At 40.4% G+C, this 18,109-nt stretch overlaps 4 protein-coding genes across 4 annotated transcripts; all 4 read right to left on the reverse strand.

Moving 5' to 3' along the window:
- Nucleotides 1-691: 691 nt before the first annotated feature.
- On the reverse strand, nucleotides 692-3,061 carry LOC310992224 (protocadherin alpha-8-like; the record flags this gene model as incomplete). Its single annotated transcript, XM_083980243.1, has 1 exon — nucleotides 692-3,061. The coding sequence occupies one exon, from the start codon at nucleotides 3,059-3,061 to the stop codon at nucleotides 692-694; it is 2,370 nt and encodes a 789-aa protein (XP_083836369.1).
- Nucleotides 3,062-3,863: 802 nt separating this feature from the next.
- Nucleotides 3,864-16,823, reverse strand: LOC310992225 (protocadherin alpha-8-like; the record flags this gene model as incomplete). The annotated part of the gene is made up of 2 exons (XM_083980244.1): nucleotides 3,864-5,993; nucleotides 16,635-16,823. The coding sequence occupies 2 exons, from the start codon at nucleotides 16,821-16,823 to the stop codon at nucleotides 3,864-3,866; spliced, it is 2,319 nt and encodes a 772-aa protein (XP_083836370.1).
- Nucleotides 6,489-9,474, reverse strand: LOC310992914 (protocadherin alpha-8-like; the record flags this gene model as incomplete). The annotated part of the gene is made up of 2 exons (XM_083981144.1): nucleotides 6,489-6,498; nucleotides 7,109-9,474. The coding sequence occupies 2 exons, from the start codon at nucleotides 9,472-9,474 to the stop codon at nucleotides 6,489-6,491; spliced, it is 2,376 nt and encodes a 791-aa protein (XP_083837270.1).
- LOC310992915 (protocadherin alpha-8-like) lies at nucleotides 10,436-13,606 on the reverse strand (the record flags this gene model as incomplete). Its single annotated transcript, XM_083981145.1, has 3 exons — nucleotides 10,436-10,447; nucleotides 10,571-10,663; nucleotides 11,249-13,606. 3 exons carry the CDS (start codon nucleotides 13,604-13,606, stop codon nucleotides 10,436-10,438), a joined length of 2,463 nt encoding a protein of 820 aa, XP_083837271.1.
- Nucleotides 16,824-18,109: the final 1,286 nt, after the last annotated feature.

Consider the following 18,109-nt stretch of genomic DNA (forward strand, 5'->3'; position numbering starts at 1 on the left):
TAAAATACAGTGACGACAAGACAAGACGTTATTTTCCCAACACACTGACACCATGCGACACAAGTATTTACTGCAAAGAAACCTAATTTACTCAAGCATTTTCTGGTGGTTTGGTAGAATTTCATATGCATTTAAAAGACTCAAGTCAAAGACAAACATTACATTAGAAGGGTATAACAATGTTTTGCTGAACTGAAAAGGCGAAAATAGCTATAACGCATGGATATTGATAAACAGAAATAGAGTTAAAAAGCCGCGGTGTAATGTGTGTCGCTTTTCCTATAGTTTACTATAGATGTCAGCACCATGGACAGCGACGAACAACACCTATCACTCGGACCTAACACATGGAAACGTTCATATTAAAGTGCAGAAATTAGAAAGCTCAAGTCATTTTTTATTAACCTAACACTGATATGTTATAGGAGTGTAGTGAAAAAGGCGGGGAGATTAAGGAATAGTTTCTCAGCATATGTGACATCCCCAACCTATTTTAACAGCTTTTCTTATATCTATGACTTAAGGTACAAAACTGCAACCGGTAGCCACAATTTGTTATGAAGTGTCATACGACTAATTGTGATTCCAAGAAAACAAGACTCATACAATGAGGAGCCAATATACAGTGGATAACTGACAGAACAAATTAATGAGCGAAAAGCACTGCTATTAGTAAAATCTGCTTTTCACTTTACAGTCTTACCTCCTCAGATGTTCTCCTTCTGTCAGGAAGCACTAGTGTATTCGCATGGCTGCCAGGGACTATAGTAGATCCTATACTCATTCTGGGTCCAACTAACATGTAGCGCTTGTCTCCAGATCTGTACTGGATGCTGTGACACAGTGTCCCATCATAATTAGTCTCTTGTAGATATTTAGATGTATAGTCAGTAGTCTTTGAGCACTGCATTGCAATCAGCACGATGATACTGATGAGAAAAAGTGCTGAAACTGAGCCCAAAGTTATCATCAGGTAAAAAGTCACATTATTATCCTCATCTGCTTTTGCTGAACTTTTAACATCAGAAGCTGCAAAAGCCTCTTTGGGCTCCACAAGTTTGACAATCACAGTAGCTGTTGCTGAGAGTGAAACGTTCCCATTGTCTTTGACCAGTATGACCAGTTTATGCTCGGCCTCGTCTGTCTCTGTGAATGAGCGAAGTGTTCTGATCTGTCCTGTGTAGCGGTCCAAAGCAAAGAGACTGTGGTCAGTAACTTCCTGCAGTGAAAACAGTAACCAGCCGTTATATCCTATATCAGCGTCATAGGCTCTGACTTTAGTCACCAAGTGTCCTGCGTTCACATTGCGGGGAATCTCCTCCACACCTTCAGCAGAACCATTAGAGCTGACTGGATACAGGATGACTGGAGCGTTGTCGTTCTGATCCAGAATGAACACGTTGACTGTGACGTTGCTGCTTAGTGACGGAGTTCCAGAATCTGACGCAACAACGTGGAACTGGAAAGTTTTCACTGTTTCAAAGTCAAAACTCTTTAGCGCCATAATGTCTCCATTATCAGAGTTAATGCTAAGAAATGATGTCATTTTATTTTCCTCACTTCCATCTCTGAGAATATGATAGGAAATATGTGCATTTTCAGTCTCATCACGATCAAATGCTTTAACCGAAAACACGGATGTACCTGGTTCATTAGCTTCAGTCACATAGAAAGTATAGGGGTTCTGTGAAAACTCTGGACTGTTGTCATTCACATCTGACACTACAACACTTATTGTCTTTTCAGATGATAGTGGAGGTTGACCTGCGTCTTTTGCAGTTATTGTCAGGTCATATTGTGACTGTTTCTCTCTGTCCAGAGGGGATTTGGTTACAAGTGAATACATTCTATCTTTTATGGATGGAGATAGAGTGAAGGGAGCATCTTCATTGACAGTACATGTAACCTTCCCATTAAGACCAGAATCCAAGTCATTGACACTGATAAGGGCAACTGTAGTTCCAGGTTTGGAGTCTTCAGGAATGGAGTTAGAGAATGAGGTAATTTCAATCTCAGGTGTATTGTCATTCACATCAACTATTTGAATAATTACACTTTTTTCTGTAGTTAGTGGAGCAAGACCTTTGTCTGATGCCTCAATTTCAATTTCATATTTGTCATTTTGCTCATAATCTATTACACCTTTGACAGTTATTTCACCTGTAGATGGATTTATATCAAAAAGTCTAAATAGTTCATTACCCACACTGTTACCAAATGAGTAATACACTTCTCCATTCTGGCCATCATCTAAATCAGTTGCATTCACTTGCACAACAGTGGTACCTACGAGAGCATTCTCAGTTAACCTCACAGAGTAAATATCCTTAGAGAAAATTGGTGTATTATCATTAACATCCAAAACATTGACTAGTATGTTCATGTTACCAGAATTTGGAGGTTTCCCCCCATCAAGCGCTGTGAGTACTAGGGAGTGACTTCCCACTGCCTCCCTATCCAAGGATTTTTGCAATACCAATATAGGTATTTTACCATCTTTCCCTTTATCCCTCACTTCCAAACGAAAGTAGTCATTATGGCTTAGTCTATATTGTTGTACAGAAAACTGACCACTGTCCAAATCCCGTGATGGTTTTAGCTGAAAGCGTGCTCCAGGTAACACGGATTCTGAAATCTCCAATCTTTTATCTTTCTCCGGGAAAGTGGGAGAATTGTCATTTATATCCAGCACTTCCACTTCTACGTAATGGATCTCCAGTGGATTTTCTAGCACCGTTTTCAGGTTTATTAAACACGTACTGCTTTGCGGGCACACCTCTTCTCTGTCGATCTTTCGGCTCACATATAGGATTCCATCGTTCTGATTCACATGGAAAAGAGCATCCGCGCTATTGGAAACAATCCGATACTTCCTGTCTTTCAGTGTTCCTTTCTCTAACCCCAGATCCTTTGCTATATTTCCAACCGCTGTTCCTTTGTTAACCTCCTCGGGAACTGAATATCGTGTTTGAGCTGTGGCCAGACTCAACAAAAGCACAGCAACCACGCAGCCGGCCAAATAGCCGCTCTCCCTCCTGGACTTGCGTATTCTTTGCTCCATCCTCGGCATCGAAATGATCAGTAATCCATCCCACCAATAGCTCTTAAAAACAATCCAGCACTTTCACAAATAATATCTGCTCTAGATCAGGAGAAATGGTGGCAAGCGACACGAACAGAAAAAGCTAGTGCCGGAGTGAGGCTGTTGTCAAGGGGTGGAACCGAAATCCAGCGATGACAAGTACGTGTACTGCTGACTTTTGGCATAACACTGACACCACGCGACAATAGCCCTCGTTGCGAGAATAACTCACAAGATTTTTTGCACATTAGATAAAAGTTTAACTGTAACTGAACTCGATTCTGTGACCAAATAGCGGACTTTTAGGAAAGAGATGATACGGCAATCTTCTTGGAATTAAGTGATGCTTCATGTTGTATGAAGTGAGATTCAAATGCATTTTATGATTATGATGCTGTTCTGGGCTCTACATTAATACAATGAAAGTCGGTAATTCTTCAAAGAAATACACAGTCCGTATTCATAAAATGTGCCTTGTCACAGCTCCGATTTCGTTGAATATTGAACTGAAATCTGCCATATTTTTTATTTGATCGCTTAGAAAACAGCCAACCAATCAGAGTAGACGCTCTCAACCCCTGCCCTGAACTTCAGAGACTCTCTCTGAATCTCCCAGTGGAAATATTTATGAATATGACACTTTGTTACGTGCTGGCAAAAACACATGTGCTACTCAATGTCTGCGAGTAATTACTGATGAAAAAAACAACAACAAGCATGTTGCATAGTGATTCTACACTTTACATAAATATTGATTAATTGATTGACAACAAAACGCTTGTTAAAACCTTACCTCCTCAGATGTTCTCCTCCTGTCAGGAAGCACTAGTGTATTTGCATGGCTGCCAGGGACTATAGTAGATCCAATACTCATTCTGGGTCCAACTAACATGTAGCGCTTGTCTCCAGATCTGTACTGGATGCTGTGACACAGTGTCCCATCATAATTAGTCTCTTGGAGATATTTAGAAGTGTAGTCTGTGGATTTTGAACACTGCATTGCAATCAGCACGATGATACTGATGAGAAAAAGTGCTGAAACTGAGCCCAAAGTTATCATCAGATAAAAAGTCACATTATTATCCTCATCTGCTTTTGTTGAACTTTTAACATCAGAAGCTGCAAAAGCCTCTTTGGGCTCCACAAGTTTGACAATCACAGTAGCTGTTGCTGAGAGTGAAACGTTCCCATTGTCTTTAACCAGTATGACCAGTTTATGCTCGGCCTCGTCTGTCTCTGTGAATGAGCGAAGTGTTCTGATCTGTCCTGTGTAGCGGTCCAAAGCAAAGAGACTGTGGTCAGTAACTTCCTGCAGTGAAAACAGTAACCAGCCGTTATATCCTATATCAGCGTCATAGGCTCTGACTTTAGTCACCAAGTGTCCTGCGTTCACATTGCGGGGAATCTCCTCCACACCTTCAGCAGAACCATTAGAGCTGACTGGATACAGGATGACTGGAGCGTTATCATTCTGATCCAGAATAAACACATTGACTGTGACGTTGCTGCTTAGAGACGGAGTTCCAGAATCTGACGCAAGAACGTAGAACTGGAATGTTTTCAGTGTTTCAAAATCAAAACTTTTTAGCGCCATAATTTCTCCAATTTCAGAGTTAATGCTTAGAAATGACGCCAGTTTATTATCTTTGCTTTCATCTCTTAGAATATGATAGGAAATATGCGCATTCTCATTCTCGTCACGATCAAACGCTTTCACTGAAAACACGGATGTACCTGGTTCATTAGCTTCAGTCACATAGAAAGTGTAGGGGTTCTGTGAAAATTCTGGACTGTTGTCATTCACATCTGACACTACAACACTTATTGTCTTTTCAGATGATAGTGGAGGTTGACCTGCGTCTTTTGCAGTTATTGTCAGGTCATATTGTGACTGTTTCTCTCTGTCCAGAGGGGATTTGGTTACTAATGAAAACATTTTGTCCTGTAAGGATGGTGATAAAGCAAATGGAGCATCTTCACCTATGGAGCATATAACTTTCCCGTTAAGACCAGAGTCCAAGTCATTGACACTGATAAGGGCAACTGTAGTCCCAGGTCTGGAATTTTCAGGGATGGAACTAGAGAATGAGGTAATTTCAATCTCAGGTGCATTGTCATTCAGGTCGACTATCTTGATAATGACGCTTTTTTGTGTTGATAGAGGAGCTAGACCATTATCTGATGCTTGTATTTCAATTTCATATTTGTCCTTTTGCTCATAGTCTATTAACCCTTTCACAGTTATTTCACCTGTTGATGGGTTGATATCAAAAAGGTTTAACAATCTATGGCTCACACTATTGCTGAATGAATAAACAATATCTCCATTGGGCCCTTCATCTGAATCAGTTGCATTCACTTGTACAACAGTGGCGTCAACTGGAGCATTTTCACTCAAGGTAACGGAGTAAATGTCCTTGGAGAAAACAGGTGTATTATCATTCACATCCAAAACCTTTACTAAAATATTCATTGCACCAGATTTCGGAGGTTTACCCCCATCGACTGCAGTCAGCACCAGTGAGTGGCTTGCCGCTGCCTCCCTATCCAAAGACTTTTGCACAATTAAAATAGGTATTTTACCATCTTCTCCTTTATCTTTAACTTCCAAACGGAAGTGGTCATTTGGGTTTAGCTTATACTGTTGGACAGAAAATTGACCCCCGTCTGGGTCCCGTGCTGCTTTTAGAGGAATACGCACCCCAGGTAACACAGACTCGGAAATCTCTAACGTTGCCTCTTTCTCAAGGAAACTGGGGAAATGGTCATTTATATCCAGCACTTCCACTCCTACATAATGCACCTCCAGTGGGTTTTCTAAAACCGTTTTAAGATTTATTAAACATGTGCTGCTCCGCTCGCACACTTCCTCTCTGTCAATCCTCCTGCTCACATAAAGGATGCCATCGTTCTGATTTACATGAAAGAGAGGATCTACGTTACTGGAAACAATCCGATACTTCCTGACTTTCAGCATGCTTTTATCCAACCCCAGATCTTTTGCTACATTTCCAACCGCAGTTCCCTCATTAACTTCCTCGGTGATTGAATATCGTAATTGCGCCGAAGCCAGACTCCACAGAAGCGCAACAACCACGCAGCTGATCCACCGTCCTCTCGCTTTTCTTGCCTCGTATCCTCTTTGTTCCATGATTCAAAACAAAACTCCTGTCGATTCCTTGCGGGATTAACAATCACATTGAAAGAAATTAATCCATCACATCCGGGTTTGTTAATTATGACTGGTTCAAAAATGTTGAACAAATAACAGCATTTATAAATGCAGGAGAAAGCCGACAACCACGTCTGTGGATATCGGACTGATTGCGCTGTGGAGAGGTGGGGCCAAAATACAGTGACGGCATGAAAAGCCGTGATTTTTATAACACACTGACACCATGCGATACTAGTATTTACTGCAAGGAAACCAGAATTCCTCAAATATTTTTCATAGCCGTTTAGCAGTTTTACGTGTGCGTTTAACGGACTTTGATTGCAAAGATAAAAAATACATTAGAAGGGTATAATAATTATTTGTCGGACTGAACAAGCAAAATGAAATGTTCTGGATACAGGCATCAAGTCCTCCCTATAAAAAATAGTTAAATAGCGGGAGTGTTTTGTTTGTCATTTCATATGGCCTTCTTATTATTTCAGCACTATGGACAGCGACTAACACCAGCCGTCGCTCGGGGCTGATACATACGAGTTCTGTTAAACTACTGAAGATAGAAATGTCAATTCACATTCGAGTTACAGTGAAAATGAAGAACGTTTGGTACTGGGTGGACCATTGAACTAAAACGGATGTGCTTTTCCGGGGGGGTTAATGAAAATGGCAGAGACTAGAATTAACGAAGGGTTTTCTTAGTATACATTTGACAACACCAAACCATTTTAACAACCACTCTGATAGCCCCAGAACGCCTGCTGTAACCCCAAGAAGAAGAGAAGAAGAAGAAAACTACTGGCAATACTAATATGCGAAAAAATACTGTTAGATGAAAAAGATGGTTGTCAATAAACAGTCTTACCTCCTCAGATGTTCTCCTCCTGTCAGGGAGCACTAGTGTATTCGCATGGCTGCCAGGGACTATAGTAGATCCTATACTCATTCTGGGTCCAACTAACATGTAGCGCTTGTCTCCAGATCTGTACTGGATGCTGTGACACAGTGTCCCATCATAATTAGTCTCTTGCAGATATTTAGAAGTGCAGTCTGTGGATTTTGAGCACTGCATTGCAATCAGCACAATGATACTGATGAGAAAAAGTGCTGAAACTGAGCCCAAAGTTATCATCAAGTAAAAAGTCACATTATTATCCTCATCTGCTTTGGCTGAACTTTTAACATCAGAAGCTGCAAAAGCCTCTTTGGGCTCCACAAGTTTGACAATCACAGTAGCTGTTGCTGAGAGTGAAACGTTCCCATTGTCTTTGACCAGTATGACCAGTTTATGCTCGGCCTCGTCTGTCTCTGTGAATGAGCGAAGTGTTCTGATCTGTCCTGTGTAGCGGTCCAAAGCAAAGAGACTGTGGTCAGTAACTTCCTGCAGTGAAAACAGTAACCAGCCGTTATATCCTATATCAGCGTCATAGGCTCTGACTTTAGTCACCAAGTGTCCTGCGTTCACATTGCGGGGAATCTCCTCCACACCTTCAGCAGAACCGTTGGAGCTGACTGGATACAGGATGACTGGAGCGTTGTCGTTCTGATCCAGAATGAACACGTTCACTGTGACGTTGCTACTTCGTGGCGGAGTTCCAGAATCTGACGCATCAACGTGGAACTGGAAAGTTTTCAGTGTTTCAAAGTCAAAACTCTTTAGGGCCATAATGTCTCCATTATCAGAGTTAATGCTTAGAAATGATGTCATTTTATTTTCTTCACTTCCATCTCTGAGAATATGATAGGAAATATGTGCATTCTCATTTTCATCACTATCAAAGGCTTTCACTGAAAACACGGATGTACCTGGTTCATTAGCTTCAGTGACATAGAAAGTATAGGGGCTCTGTGAAAACACTGGACTGTTGTCATTCACATCTGACACTACAACACTTATTGTCTTTTCAGATGATAGTGGAGGTTGACCTGCGTCTTTTGCAGTTATTGTCAGGTCATATTGTGACTGTTTCTCTCTGTCCAGGGGTGATTTGGTTACAAGTGAATACATTCTATCCTTTAAAGATGGAGATAGAGTGAAGGGAACATTATCATTTACTACACAAATAACTTTTCCATTAAGACCAGAATCCAAGTCACTGGCACTAATAAGGGCAACTGTAGTTCCAGGTCTGGCGTCTTCGGGAATGGAGTTAGAAAATGACGTAACTTCAATCTCAGGTGCATTGTCATTCACATCAACTATCTTGATAATGACGCTTTTTTCGGTTGTTAAAGGTGCAAAACCTTTATCTGAAGCCTCAATTTCAATTTCATATCTGTCTTTCTCCTCATAGTTTATTAACCCTTTAACAATTATCTCACCCGTTGATGGATTGATATCAAATAGATTTAATATGTTTTGATTCATGCTGTTACTAAACGAGTAAACTACATCCCCGTTTGATCCCTCATCTAAATCAGTTGCATTCACTTGAATGACTGTGGTGCCCGCTAGTGAATTTTCATTCAGCATCACAGAATAAACATCTTTAGTGAAAACAGGAGCGTTATCGTTAATGTCCAAAACATTCACTACAATGCTCATGTTGCCAGATTTCGGAGGCTTCCCCCCATCCAATGCAGTCAGCACTAGTGAGTGGCTTGCCGCAATTTCCCTGTCTAAAGATTTTTGGATGACTAATATTGGTATTTTACCATCTTCTCCTCTGTCCTTGACTTCCAAACGAAAGTGATCGTTGTGGCTGAATTTATATCTTTGAACGGAAAACTGACCACTGTCTGGATCCCGTGCGGCTTTTAGTTGGAATCGTGCTCCGGGCAACACAGACTCTGAAATCTCCAACCTTTTATGTCTCTCCGAAAAACTGGGAGAATGATCATTTATATCCAGCACCTCAACATCAACATAGTGCACTTCCAGTGGGTTTTCTAGCACTGTTTTCAGGTTTATGATGCACGTACTGCTCTGCGCGCACACTTCTTCTCTGTCGATCTTCCTGCTCACATACAGTATGCCATCATTCTGATTTACATAGAATAGAGGATCCTCACCACCAGAAACTATTCGATACTTCCTGTCTGTCAGTGGTCTTTTTTCTAATCCCAGATCTTTTGCGATATTCCCAACCGCAGTTCCTTCCTCAACCTCTTCGGACACTGAGTATTTTATTTCTGCCGAGGCCAGACTCCACAAAAGCACAGCAACCATGCAGCCGGCCACGCATCTTCGCGCCTTCCCTGCCTTGCATCTTCTTTGTTCCATGGTTAAATCCAAAATGATCAGTAATCCATCACCACGACAAAAACGTATTTTTGAGAACAGAACTCCATACGTTCATGTGTATAAATATCTGCTCTCCCCCAACACTCGGAGAAATAGTGGCAAACCACACGATTACAAAATTGTAATGCCGTCGTGAGACCGTGGTGAGGGGGTGGAACCATAATCTAACCAGGACAAGCTCTTATACTACTAACTTGTGACACACTGACACCATGTGAGAAAAGCCCTTACTACAGATGACAACGTGTAGAGTCTGTCCCACGAAACTGTGGCTAATCGCTATTCTTTGATCAACAATAGAGATTGGAAAGAGATGAGGCGGCATTCTCCTTTACGCTGAACAAGGAAAAAAGTCAAAATCAAGTTAGAGAACAAAGTTCGTAAACGTTTTTGTAGCTTTATATTGAGAAATATAATGCAGCCTATTTCGTATAACAACTTTGTGGAAATATCACTGAAATGATGTCACTTCGTGGTTTGATTTCCATTGTGTTTTATGAAGGAATACAGGAAAATGACGCCAAACATTTCAGCACCATGGACAGAGATTACGGCCGGTTGATGGGGGTTGGCTTCAGCTACATCTGAAGAAATGTATAGGCCTACTTATATATTTCAAATTAATTGTACAATAATACACCATATCTCAAATTTTCCTTTTCTATTATATCACTTTCCAGAGAGTTTATACTATCGTTATGAGTATTATGTGGGTGACGTTTTTGATGTAACATGCCTCTCTTTATCTGATGCCATGCAGTCATCTTTAGTTTGCTGTAATTGTGACTTACATTTCAATAAAACTTTAAGCATAACTGCATTGTAACAACATAGTTGTAGCCTACTTTAGACATGTGGCACGTGTAGCCTACAGCTATATGAAAATCATAATTGAAGAGACACATGAAACTTAGAACCAAAACAAAGGCGAGGAAGCTGCTCACACTTGAACCTGCAGGACGTGGAAAATAACTATCAGAGACAAAGTCAAAGCGTTTTTTAGTAAAGTTTTGGCACACTTCGTCTATATCAAGCATTCAACAGAACTGTCTTGATACAAAACACACATTCTTACCTCCTCAGATGTTCTCCTCCTGTCAGGAAGCACTAGTGTGTTTGCATGGCTGCCAGGGACTATAGTAGATCCAATACTCATTCTGGGTCCAACTAACATATAGCGCTTGTCTCCAGATCTGTACTGGATGCTGTGACACAGTGTCCCATCATAATTAGTCTCTTGTAGATATTTAGAAGTGTAGTCTGTAGATTTTGAGCACTGCATTGCAATCAGCACGATTGTGTGATGCTTCATGTTGTATGAAGTGAGATTCAAATGCATTTTATGATTATGATGCTGTTCTGGGCTCTACATTAATACAATGAAAGTCGGTAATTCTTCAAAGAAATACACAGTCCGTATTCATAAAATGTGCCTTGTCACAGCTCCGATTTCGTTGAATATTGAACTGAAATCTGCCATATTTTTTATTTGATCGCTTAGAAAACAGCCAACCAATCAGAGTAGACGCTCTCAACCCCTGCCCTGAACTTCAGAGACTCTCTCTGAATCTCCCAGTGGAAATATTTATGAATATGACACTTTGTTACGTGCTGGCAAAAACACATGTGCTACTCAATGTCTGCGAGTAATTACTGATGAAAAAAACAACAACAAGCATGTTGCATAGTGATTCTACACTTTACATAAATATTGATTAATTGATTGACAACAAAACGCTTGTTAAAACCTTACCTCCTCAGATGTTCTCCTCCTGTCAGGAAGCACTAGTGTATTTGCATGGCTGCCAGGGACTATAGTAGATCCAATACTCATTCTGGGTCCAACTAACATGTAGCGCTTGTCTCCAGATCTGTACTGGATGCTGTGACACAGTGTCCCATCATAATTAGTCTCTTGGAGATATTTAGAAGTGTAGTCTGTGGATTTTGAACACTGCATTGCAATCAGCACGATGATACTGATGAGAAAAAGTGCTGAAACTGAGCCCAAAGTTATCATCAGGTAAAAAGTCACATTATTATCCTCATCTGCTTTTGTTGAACTTTTAACATCAGAAGCTGCAAAAGCCTCTTTGGGCTCCACAAGTTTGACAATCACAGTAGCTGTTGCTGAGAGTGAAACGTTCCCATTGTCTTTGACCAGTATGACCAGTTTATGCTCGGCCTCGTCTGTCTCTGTGAATGAGCGAAGTGTTCTGATCTGTCCTGTGTAGCGGTCCAAAGCAAAGAGACTGTGGTCAGTAACTTCCTGCAGTGAAAACAGTAACCAGCCGTTATATCCTATATCAGCGTCATAGGCTCTGACTTTAGTCACCAAGTGTCCTGCGTTCACATTGCGGGGAATCTCCTCCACACCTTCAGCAGAACCATTAGAGCTGACTGGATACAGGATGACTGGAGCGTTGTCGTTCTGATCCAGAATGAACACGTTGACTGTGACGTTGCTGCTTAGTGACGGAGTTCCAGAATCTGATGCAACAACGTGGAACTGGAACGTTTTCACTGTTTCAAAGTCAAAACTCTTTAGGGCCATAATGTCTCCATTATCAGAGTTAATGCTTAGAAATGATGTCATTTTATTTTCCTCACTTCCATCTCTGAGAATATGATAGGAAATATGCGCATTCTCATTCTCGTCACGATCAAACGCTTTCACTGAAAACACGGATGTACCTGGTTCATTAGCTTCAGTCACATAGAAAGTATAGGGGCTCTGTGAAAACACTGGACTGTTGTCATTCACATCTGATACAACAACACTAATTGTCTTTTCAGATGATAGTGGAGGTTGACCTGCATCTTTTGCAGTTATTGTCAGGTCATATTGTGACTGTTTCTCTCTGTCCAGAGGTGATTTGGTCACTAATGAATACATCTTGTCTTGTAATGATGGTGACAAAGCAAAAGGAACATCTTCACCAATGGAGCAAATAACCTTTCCATTAGGTCCAGAGTCCAAGTCATTTACATTTATAAGGGCAACTGTAGTTCCAGGTCTGGCGTCTTCAAGGATGGAACTAGAGAATGAGGTAATTTCAATCTCAGGTGCATTGTCATTCACATCAACTACCTTGATAATGACGCTTTTTTCTGTTGTTAAAGGAGCCAAACCTTTATCTGATACCTGAATTTCAACTTCATATTTATCCTTGTTCTCATAGTCTATTGAACCCGTAACTGTTATCTCGCCTGTTGATTGGTTTATATCAAATAGGTTTAATGTATATTGATTAATATTCTTACCAAACGAGTAAACTACATCACCATTTGGTCCGTCATCTAAGTCAGTTGCATTCACTTGAATGACCGTTGTGCCTACTGGAGAATTTTCATTAAGCATCACAGAATAAACATCTTTAGTGAAAACGGGAGCGTTATCGTTAATATCCAGAACATTCACTAGAATATTCATGTTGCCAGATTTTGGGGGTTTCCCTCCATCCATGGCCGTCAGTATTAGTTGGTAGCTTGCTGCAATTTCCCTGTCTAAAGATTTTTGAATGACTAATATTGGTATTTTACCATCCTCTCCTTTATCCTTTACTTCCAAACGGAAGTTTTCGTTATGACTTAATTTATATTGTTGTACCGAAAAAACTCCACTGTCTGGATCCCGAGAAGCTTTTAGCTGAAACCGTGCTCCGGGTAGCACAGACTCTGAAATATCCAGGGTTGTCTGCTCCTCTTGGAAACTCGGAGAATGATCATTTATATCCAGCACTTCAACTGTAATATAGTGGACTTCTAGTGGGTTTTCCAACACCGTTTTTAGATTTACTAAGCACGTACTGCTCTGTGGGCACACCTCTTCTCTGTCAACCTTCCTGCTCACATACAGGATTCCATCGTTATGATTTACATAGAAAAGAGGATCCGCATTACTGGAAACAATCCGATATTTTCTGTCTGTCAGTGTGGTTTTCTCCAATCCCAGATCTTTCGCGATATTTCCAACCACAGTCCCTGCATTAACTTCCTCAGAAATTGAGTACCGCAATTGCGCTGAGACCAGACTCAATAATAGCAAAGCAACCACGCATCCAGCCACGTATCCGTGCGCCCTTCCCGACTTCAATCTTCTTTGTTCCATGGTTCAAATCAAAACCATTAGTAATCCATCACAAAGACGACGAACGCGGCTCAATAACGGGACACAACGCCTTCCTATATGTAAGCATGCATTTACTTGCTACATATGAATAATAAAGTGTAAATCAACCATGTAAACGTAACATGCGATGCTGAAACAGTCCTGTCGGTATCGAAGTGAGAGTGGTTAAAGAGGTGGAACCAAACGACAATGACGATCTACCCTGTAACAATACACTGACACCATGCGTCCTCATATCTCACTGCAGAAATGTGTGGGATGTTCTTCCCAGTAGTTTAGTTGTAAAACTATGATATTATTACTATCAATAATAATTTGTGTCGTCTTTGTGAACATCTTTGGTAAAACAGAAGACGATGTGTTAGAAAATGAAAACAAACACTTTCAGCACCAGGACAGCGATGGCAACGTGTTGCCAACAAAATAAAAGTTAGATCAAGGCGTCTTTCACAAACTTTTAGATTCAGTTATTCTGAATCGACTCGAACACATTTTTCACATTAACATACCGTGGCTGTTATTCTATGATGGGATGACTTTTTTTTTTTTCATTTTGTGGATTCGTGGATACATTACGTGTTTAATGTTCGTATACCAGTCCACAGTTTGACAAGACAAGAAAATCCATCGTGGCCCAAATGAAAGTGCAGTATCAAACCCCTCAAGCTATTAATTAATCTGCAGAAATAATTTTGAGATAGTAAAATTAGTTTTGCTGTTTGTAAATGTCCCGCTTTTACTTATACAATTAAGTACAGTCATGGGTAAAACGTGAGAAGCCAACAAACACAAATACCATGCTTTGAAAAATGTCACCCAGATGAACATATTGTTTCCTGACGAACAAATAATAGGGTTATTTGCCTTACAATTTCCATTTAAATATTCTTACCTCCTCAGATGTTCTCCTCCTGTCAGGAAGCACTAGTGTATTCGCATGGCTGCCAGGGACTATAGTAGATCCTATACTCATTCTGGGTCCAACTAACATGTAGCGCTTGTCTCCAGATCTGTACTGGATGCTGTGACACAGTGTCCCATCATAATTAGTCTCTTGTAGATATTTAGAAGTGTAGTCTGTGGATTTTGAGCACTGCATTGCAATCAGCACAATGATACTGATGAGAAAAAGTGCTGAAACTGAGCCCAAAGTTATCATTAAGTAAAAAGTCACATTATTATCCTCATCTGCTTTTGTTGAACTTTTAACATCAGAAGCTGCAAAAGCCTCTTTGGGCTCCACAAGTTTGACAATCACAGTAGCTGTTGCTGAGAGTGAAACGTTCCCATTGTCTTTGACCAGTATGACCAGTTTATGCTCGGCCTCGTCTGTCTCTGTGAATGAGCGAAGTGTTCTGATCTGTCCTGTGTAGCGGTCCAAAGCAAAGAGACTGTGGTCAGTAACTTCCTGCAGTGAAAACAGTAACCAGCCGTTATATCCTATATCAGCGTCATAGGCTCTGACTTTAGTCACCAAGTGTCCTGCGTTCACATTGCGGGGAATCTCCTCCACACCTTCAGCAGAACCGTTGGTGCTGACTGGATACAGGATGACTGGAGCGTTGTCGTTCTGATCTAGAATGAACACGTTGACTGTGACGTTGCTGCTTAGTGACGGAGTTCCAGAATCTGACGCACCAACGTGGAATTGGAAAGTTTTCACTGTTTCAAAGTCAAAACTCTTTAGCGCTAAAATTTCCCCATTATCAGAATTGATGTTTAAAAACGAAGATAGTTTATCTCCACTTCTATTTCTTAAAATATGATATGAAATGAGAGCATTTTCATTTTCATCGCGATCAGAGGCTTTTACTGAAAATACTGTAGAACCGGGTTTGTTGTTCTCAGAGATGTAAAATGTGTAAGGGCTTGATGAAAACTCTGGGCTGTTGTCATTCACATCTGATATAACGACGTTTATAGTCTTCTCGGTTAAAAAGAAAGGTTCACCTGTGTCTTTTGCAACAATTGTGACGTCATACTGAGAAATTATTTCTCTGTCCAAATGCGACCTGGTTACAACAGCGTACATGTTTTCCTGTAAAGATGGGGATAAAGTAAAAGGGACGTTTTCGTTGATTGTGCAAATGACTTTACCATTAATTCCAGAGTCCAAATCACTGACACTAATCAGAGCCACTGTAGTGCCTATCTTTGAATCTTCTTTAATGGAACTGGAAAATGATGTCACTTCTATCTCGGGAGCATTATCATTAACATCAACAACAGTTATCATAACAGTTCTGTCAGTTTTAAGCGGAACTTGTCCTTTATCAGATGCCTGGATATCTATCTCATAAATCCTACTTTTCTCAAAATCTATCGGACCTGTCACATGAATTTCACCAGTATTTGGATCTAGACTAAAGATATCCATTAATTTTGAATCAACTTCGTTTCCAAATGAATATATTATTTCGCTATTTGCACCCTGATCCAAATCAGTTGCATTTACCTGAATCACTACAGTACCAACGGGAACATTCTCTTTTAGTGTTGCAGAATACAATTCTTGAACGAACACGGGCGAGTTGTCATTAATGTCAAGTACATCCACAATTATTTCTATATCGCCAGACTTAGCCGGTTTCCCTCCATCAAAGGCTGTGAGACGTAGTTTATGCGTCCCAGCCGTTTCTCTATCTAACTGCTTCTGCAGAACTAAAAATGGTACTTTACGGTCTTCGCCTCTATCTTTGACTTCCACTCTGAAATACTCGTTATGGCTGAGTTTATATTGTTGAATTGAGAACTGGCCTACATCAGAGTCGCGTGCAGCTTGGAGCTGAAATTTCGCTCCTGATAGAGCCGACTCGGAAATCTCAAGCCTTTTCTCTTTTTCTGTAAAAACAGGCCAGTGATCATTTATATCAATTATTTCCACCGTCACATAGTGAATCTCCAAGGGATTTTCTAGCACGGTTTTTAGTTGGGTCAAACATGGACTGGTCCGTTCGCACATCTCCTCCCTGTCTATTCTTCCTTTCACGTACAAGACACCATCATTTTGATTCACTTGAAAAGGGGGTTCGGTTGAACCTGTCACGATGCGATATCCTCTGTCTTTCAGTGCACTCTTATCTAGACCCAAATCCTTAGCTATATTTCCAACGATGGTTCCATCTTCAACCTCTTCAGATATTGAATATCTGATCTGTGCAAAAGCGCTGCTCCATAAAACATCAAAAACAACCATCAAGGCAAACCAACAACGCCGTCCCCTCCAGGCTTTACAACCTCCTCTTTGTTCCATGACTTAAAATGATCAAGAATAGTCCATCGAAATAGGTCGTATTATCCAGAGACTCAGCGCATAATGGTCCTGCTTTTACAAAAACGGCTGCAAACAAAACATCCACTGCTAGCAATCGCGATGTAACCCTCAACTATGCTGTTTTCTTAGAATGAAACGTCTTGCATGGTTTAAATAAAGCTTGTGACGTAAAGTAGATGCTAAATGCACAGAATCACTGAACTACACTGACACCAAGCGTTGGAATCCTGCAAAACAGACATTGCAATCGTGTTATAGCAGTTTAAAGATAACTTAAGAACACAGTGCAATACGCCCCACAGGCCTACCAACTGATCAATAACATAAGCTTACTATATGACCTGAAGAAATGGGTTTGTCACAAAGCAACTTGAAATGCCAATGCCATCATAGCCTTTCCTGAAATTAAAATGAGGATGTCAACACACCCTCAACATGGAGGTAGTGTATTCAGCAGTTCCTGATGTAACCATTAATTAAAAAGATGTGTATTGGAACACAACAAAGGCACGAACAAAAAAGGATAGCAGGTGATTTGCAAGCTGAAAAATCTGAAGTTAATAAAATGTATAATTGCATTGTGATAAAAAACAAAAAAACATAGCAAATTAAATGTGAAAAGTCTGAAATCAAATCATTTAAAATCTCAAACTAAGTGTAAATCACAGTTTTTCTGACATCCATACAAATAATCGGACTTTTTACACGTTTAGTCAAAACACGCTTTACCTTTCATGCTCCAGAAAATATCAATGCCATAGTCACCTACTTGAAATGAATAATAAAGTGTAATCAACCATGTATACGTAGCATGCGATTCTGAAACAATCCTGTCAGTATCGAAGTGAGAGTGCTTAAAGAGGTGGAACCAAACGACAAAAATGACGATCTACTCTTGTAGCAATACACTGACACCATGCGTCCTCATATCACTGCAGAAATGTGTGGGATGTTCTTCCCAGTAGTTTAGTTGTAAAAGTATGAGATCATTACTATTAATAATAATTTGTTTCGCCTTTGTGAACATCTTTGGTAAAACAGAAGACGAAGTGTTAGAAAATGAAAACAAACACTTTCAGCACCAAGGACAGCGATGGAAACGTGTTGCCAACAAATTAAAAGTTAGATCAAGGCGTCTTTCACAAACTTTTAGATTCAGTTATTCTGAATCGACTCGAACACATTTTTCACATTAACATACCGTGGCT

Source organism: Trachurus trachurus (genome assembly GCF_905171665.1).
Source record: "Trachurus trachurus genome assembly, chromosome: 10".
Classification (NCBI taxonomy): domain Eukaryota; kingdom Metazoa; phylum Chordata; class Actinopteri; order Carangiformes; family Carangidae; genus Trachurus; species Trachurus trachurus.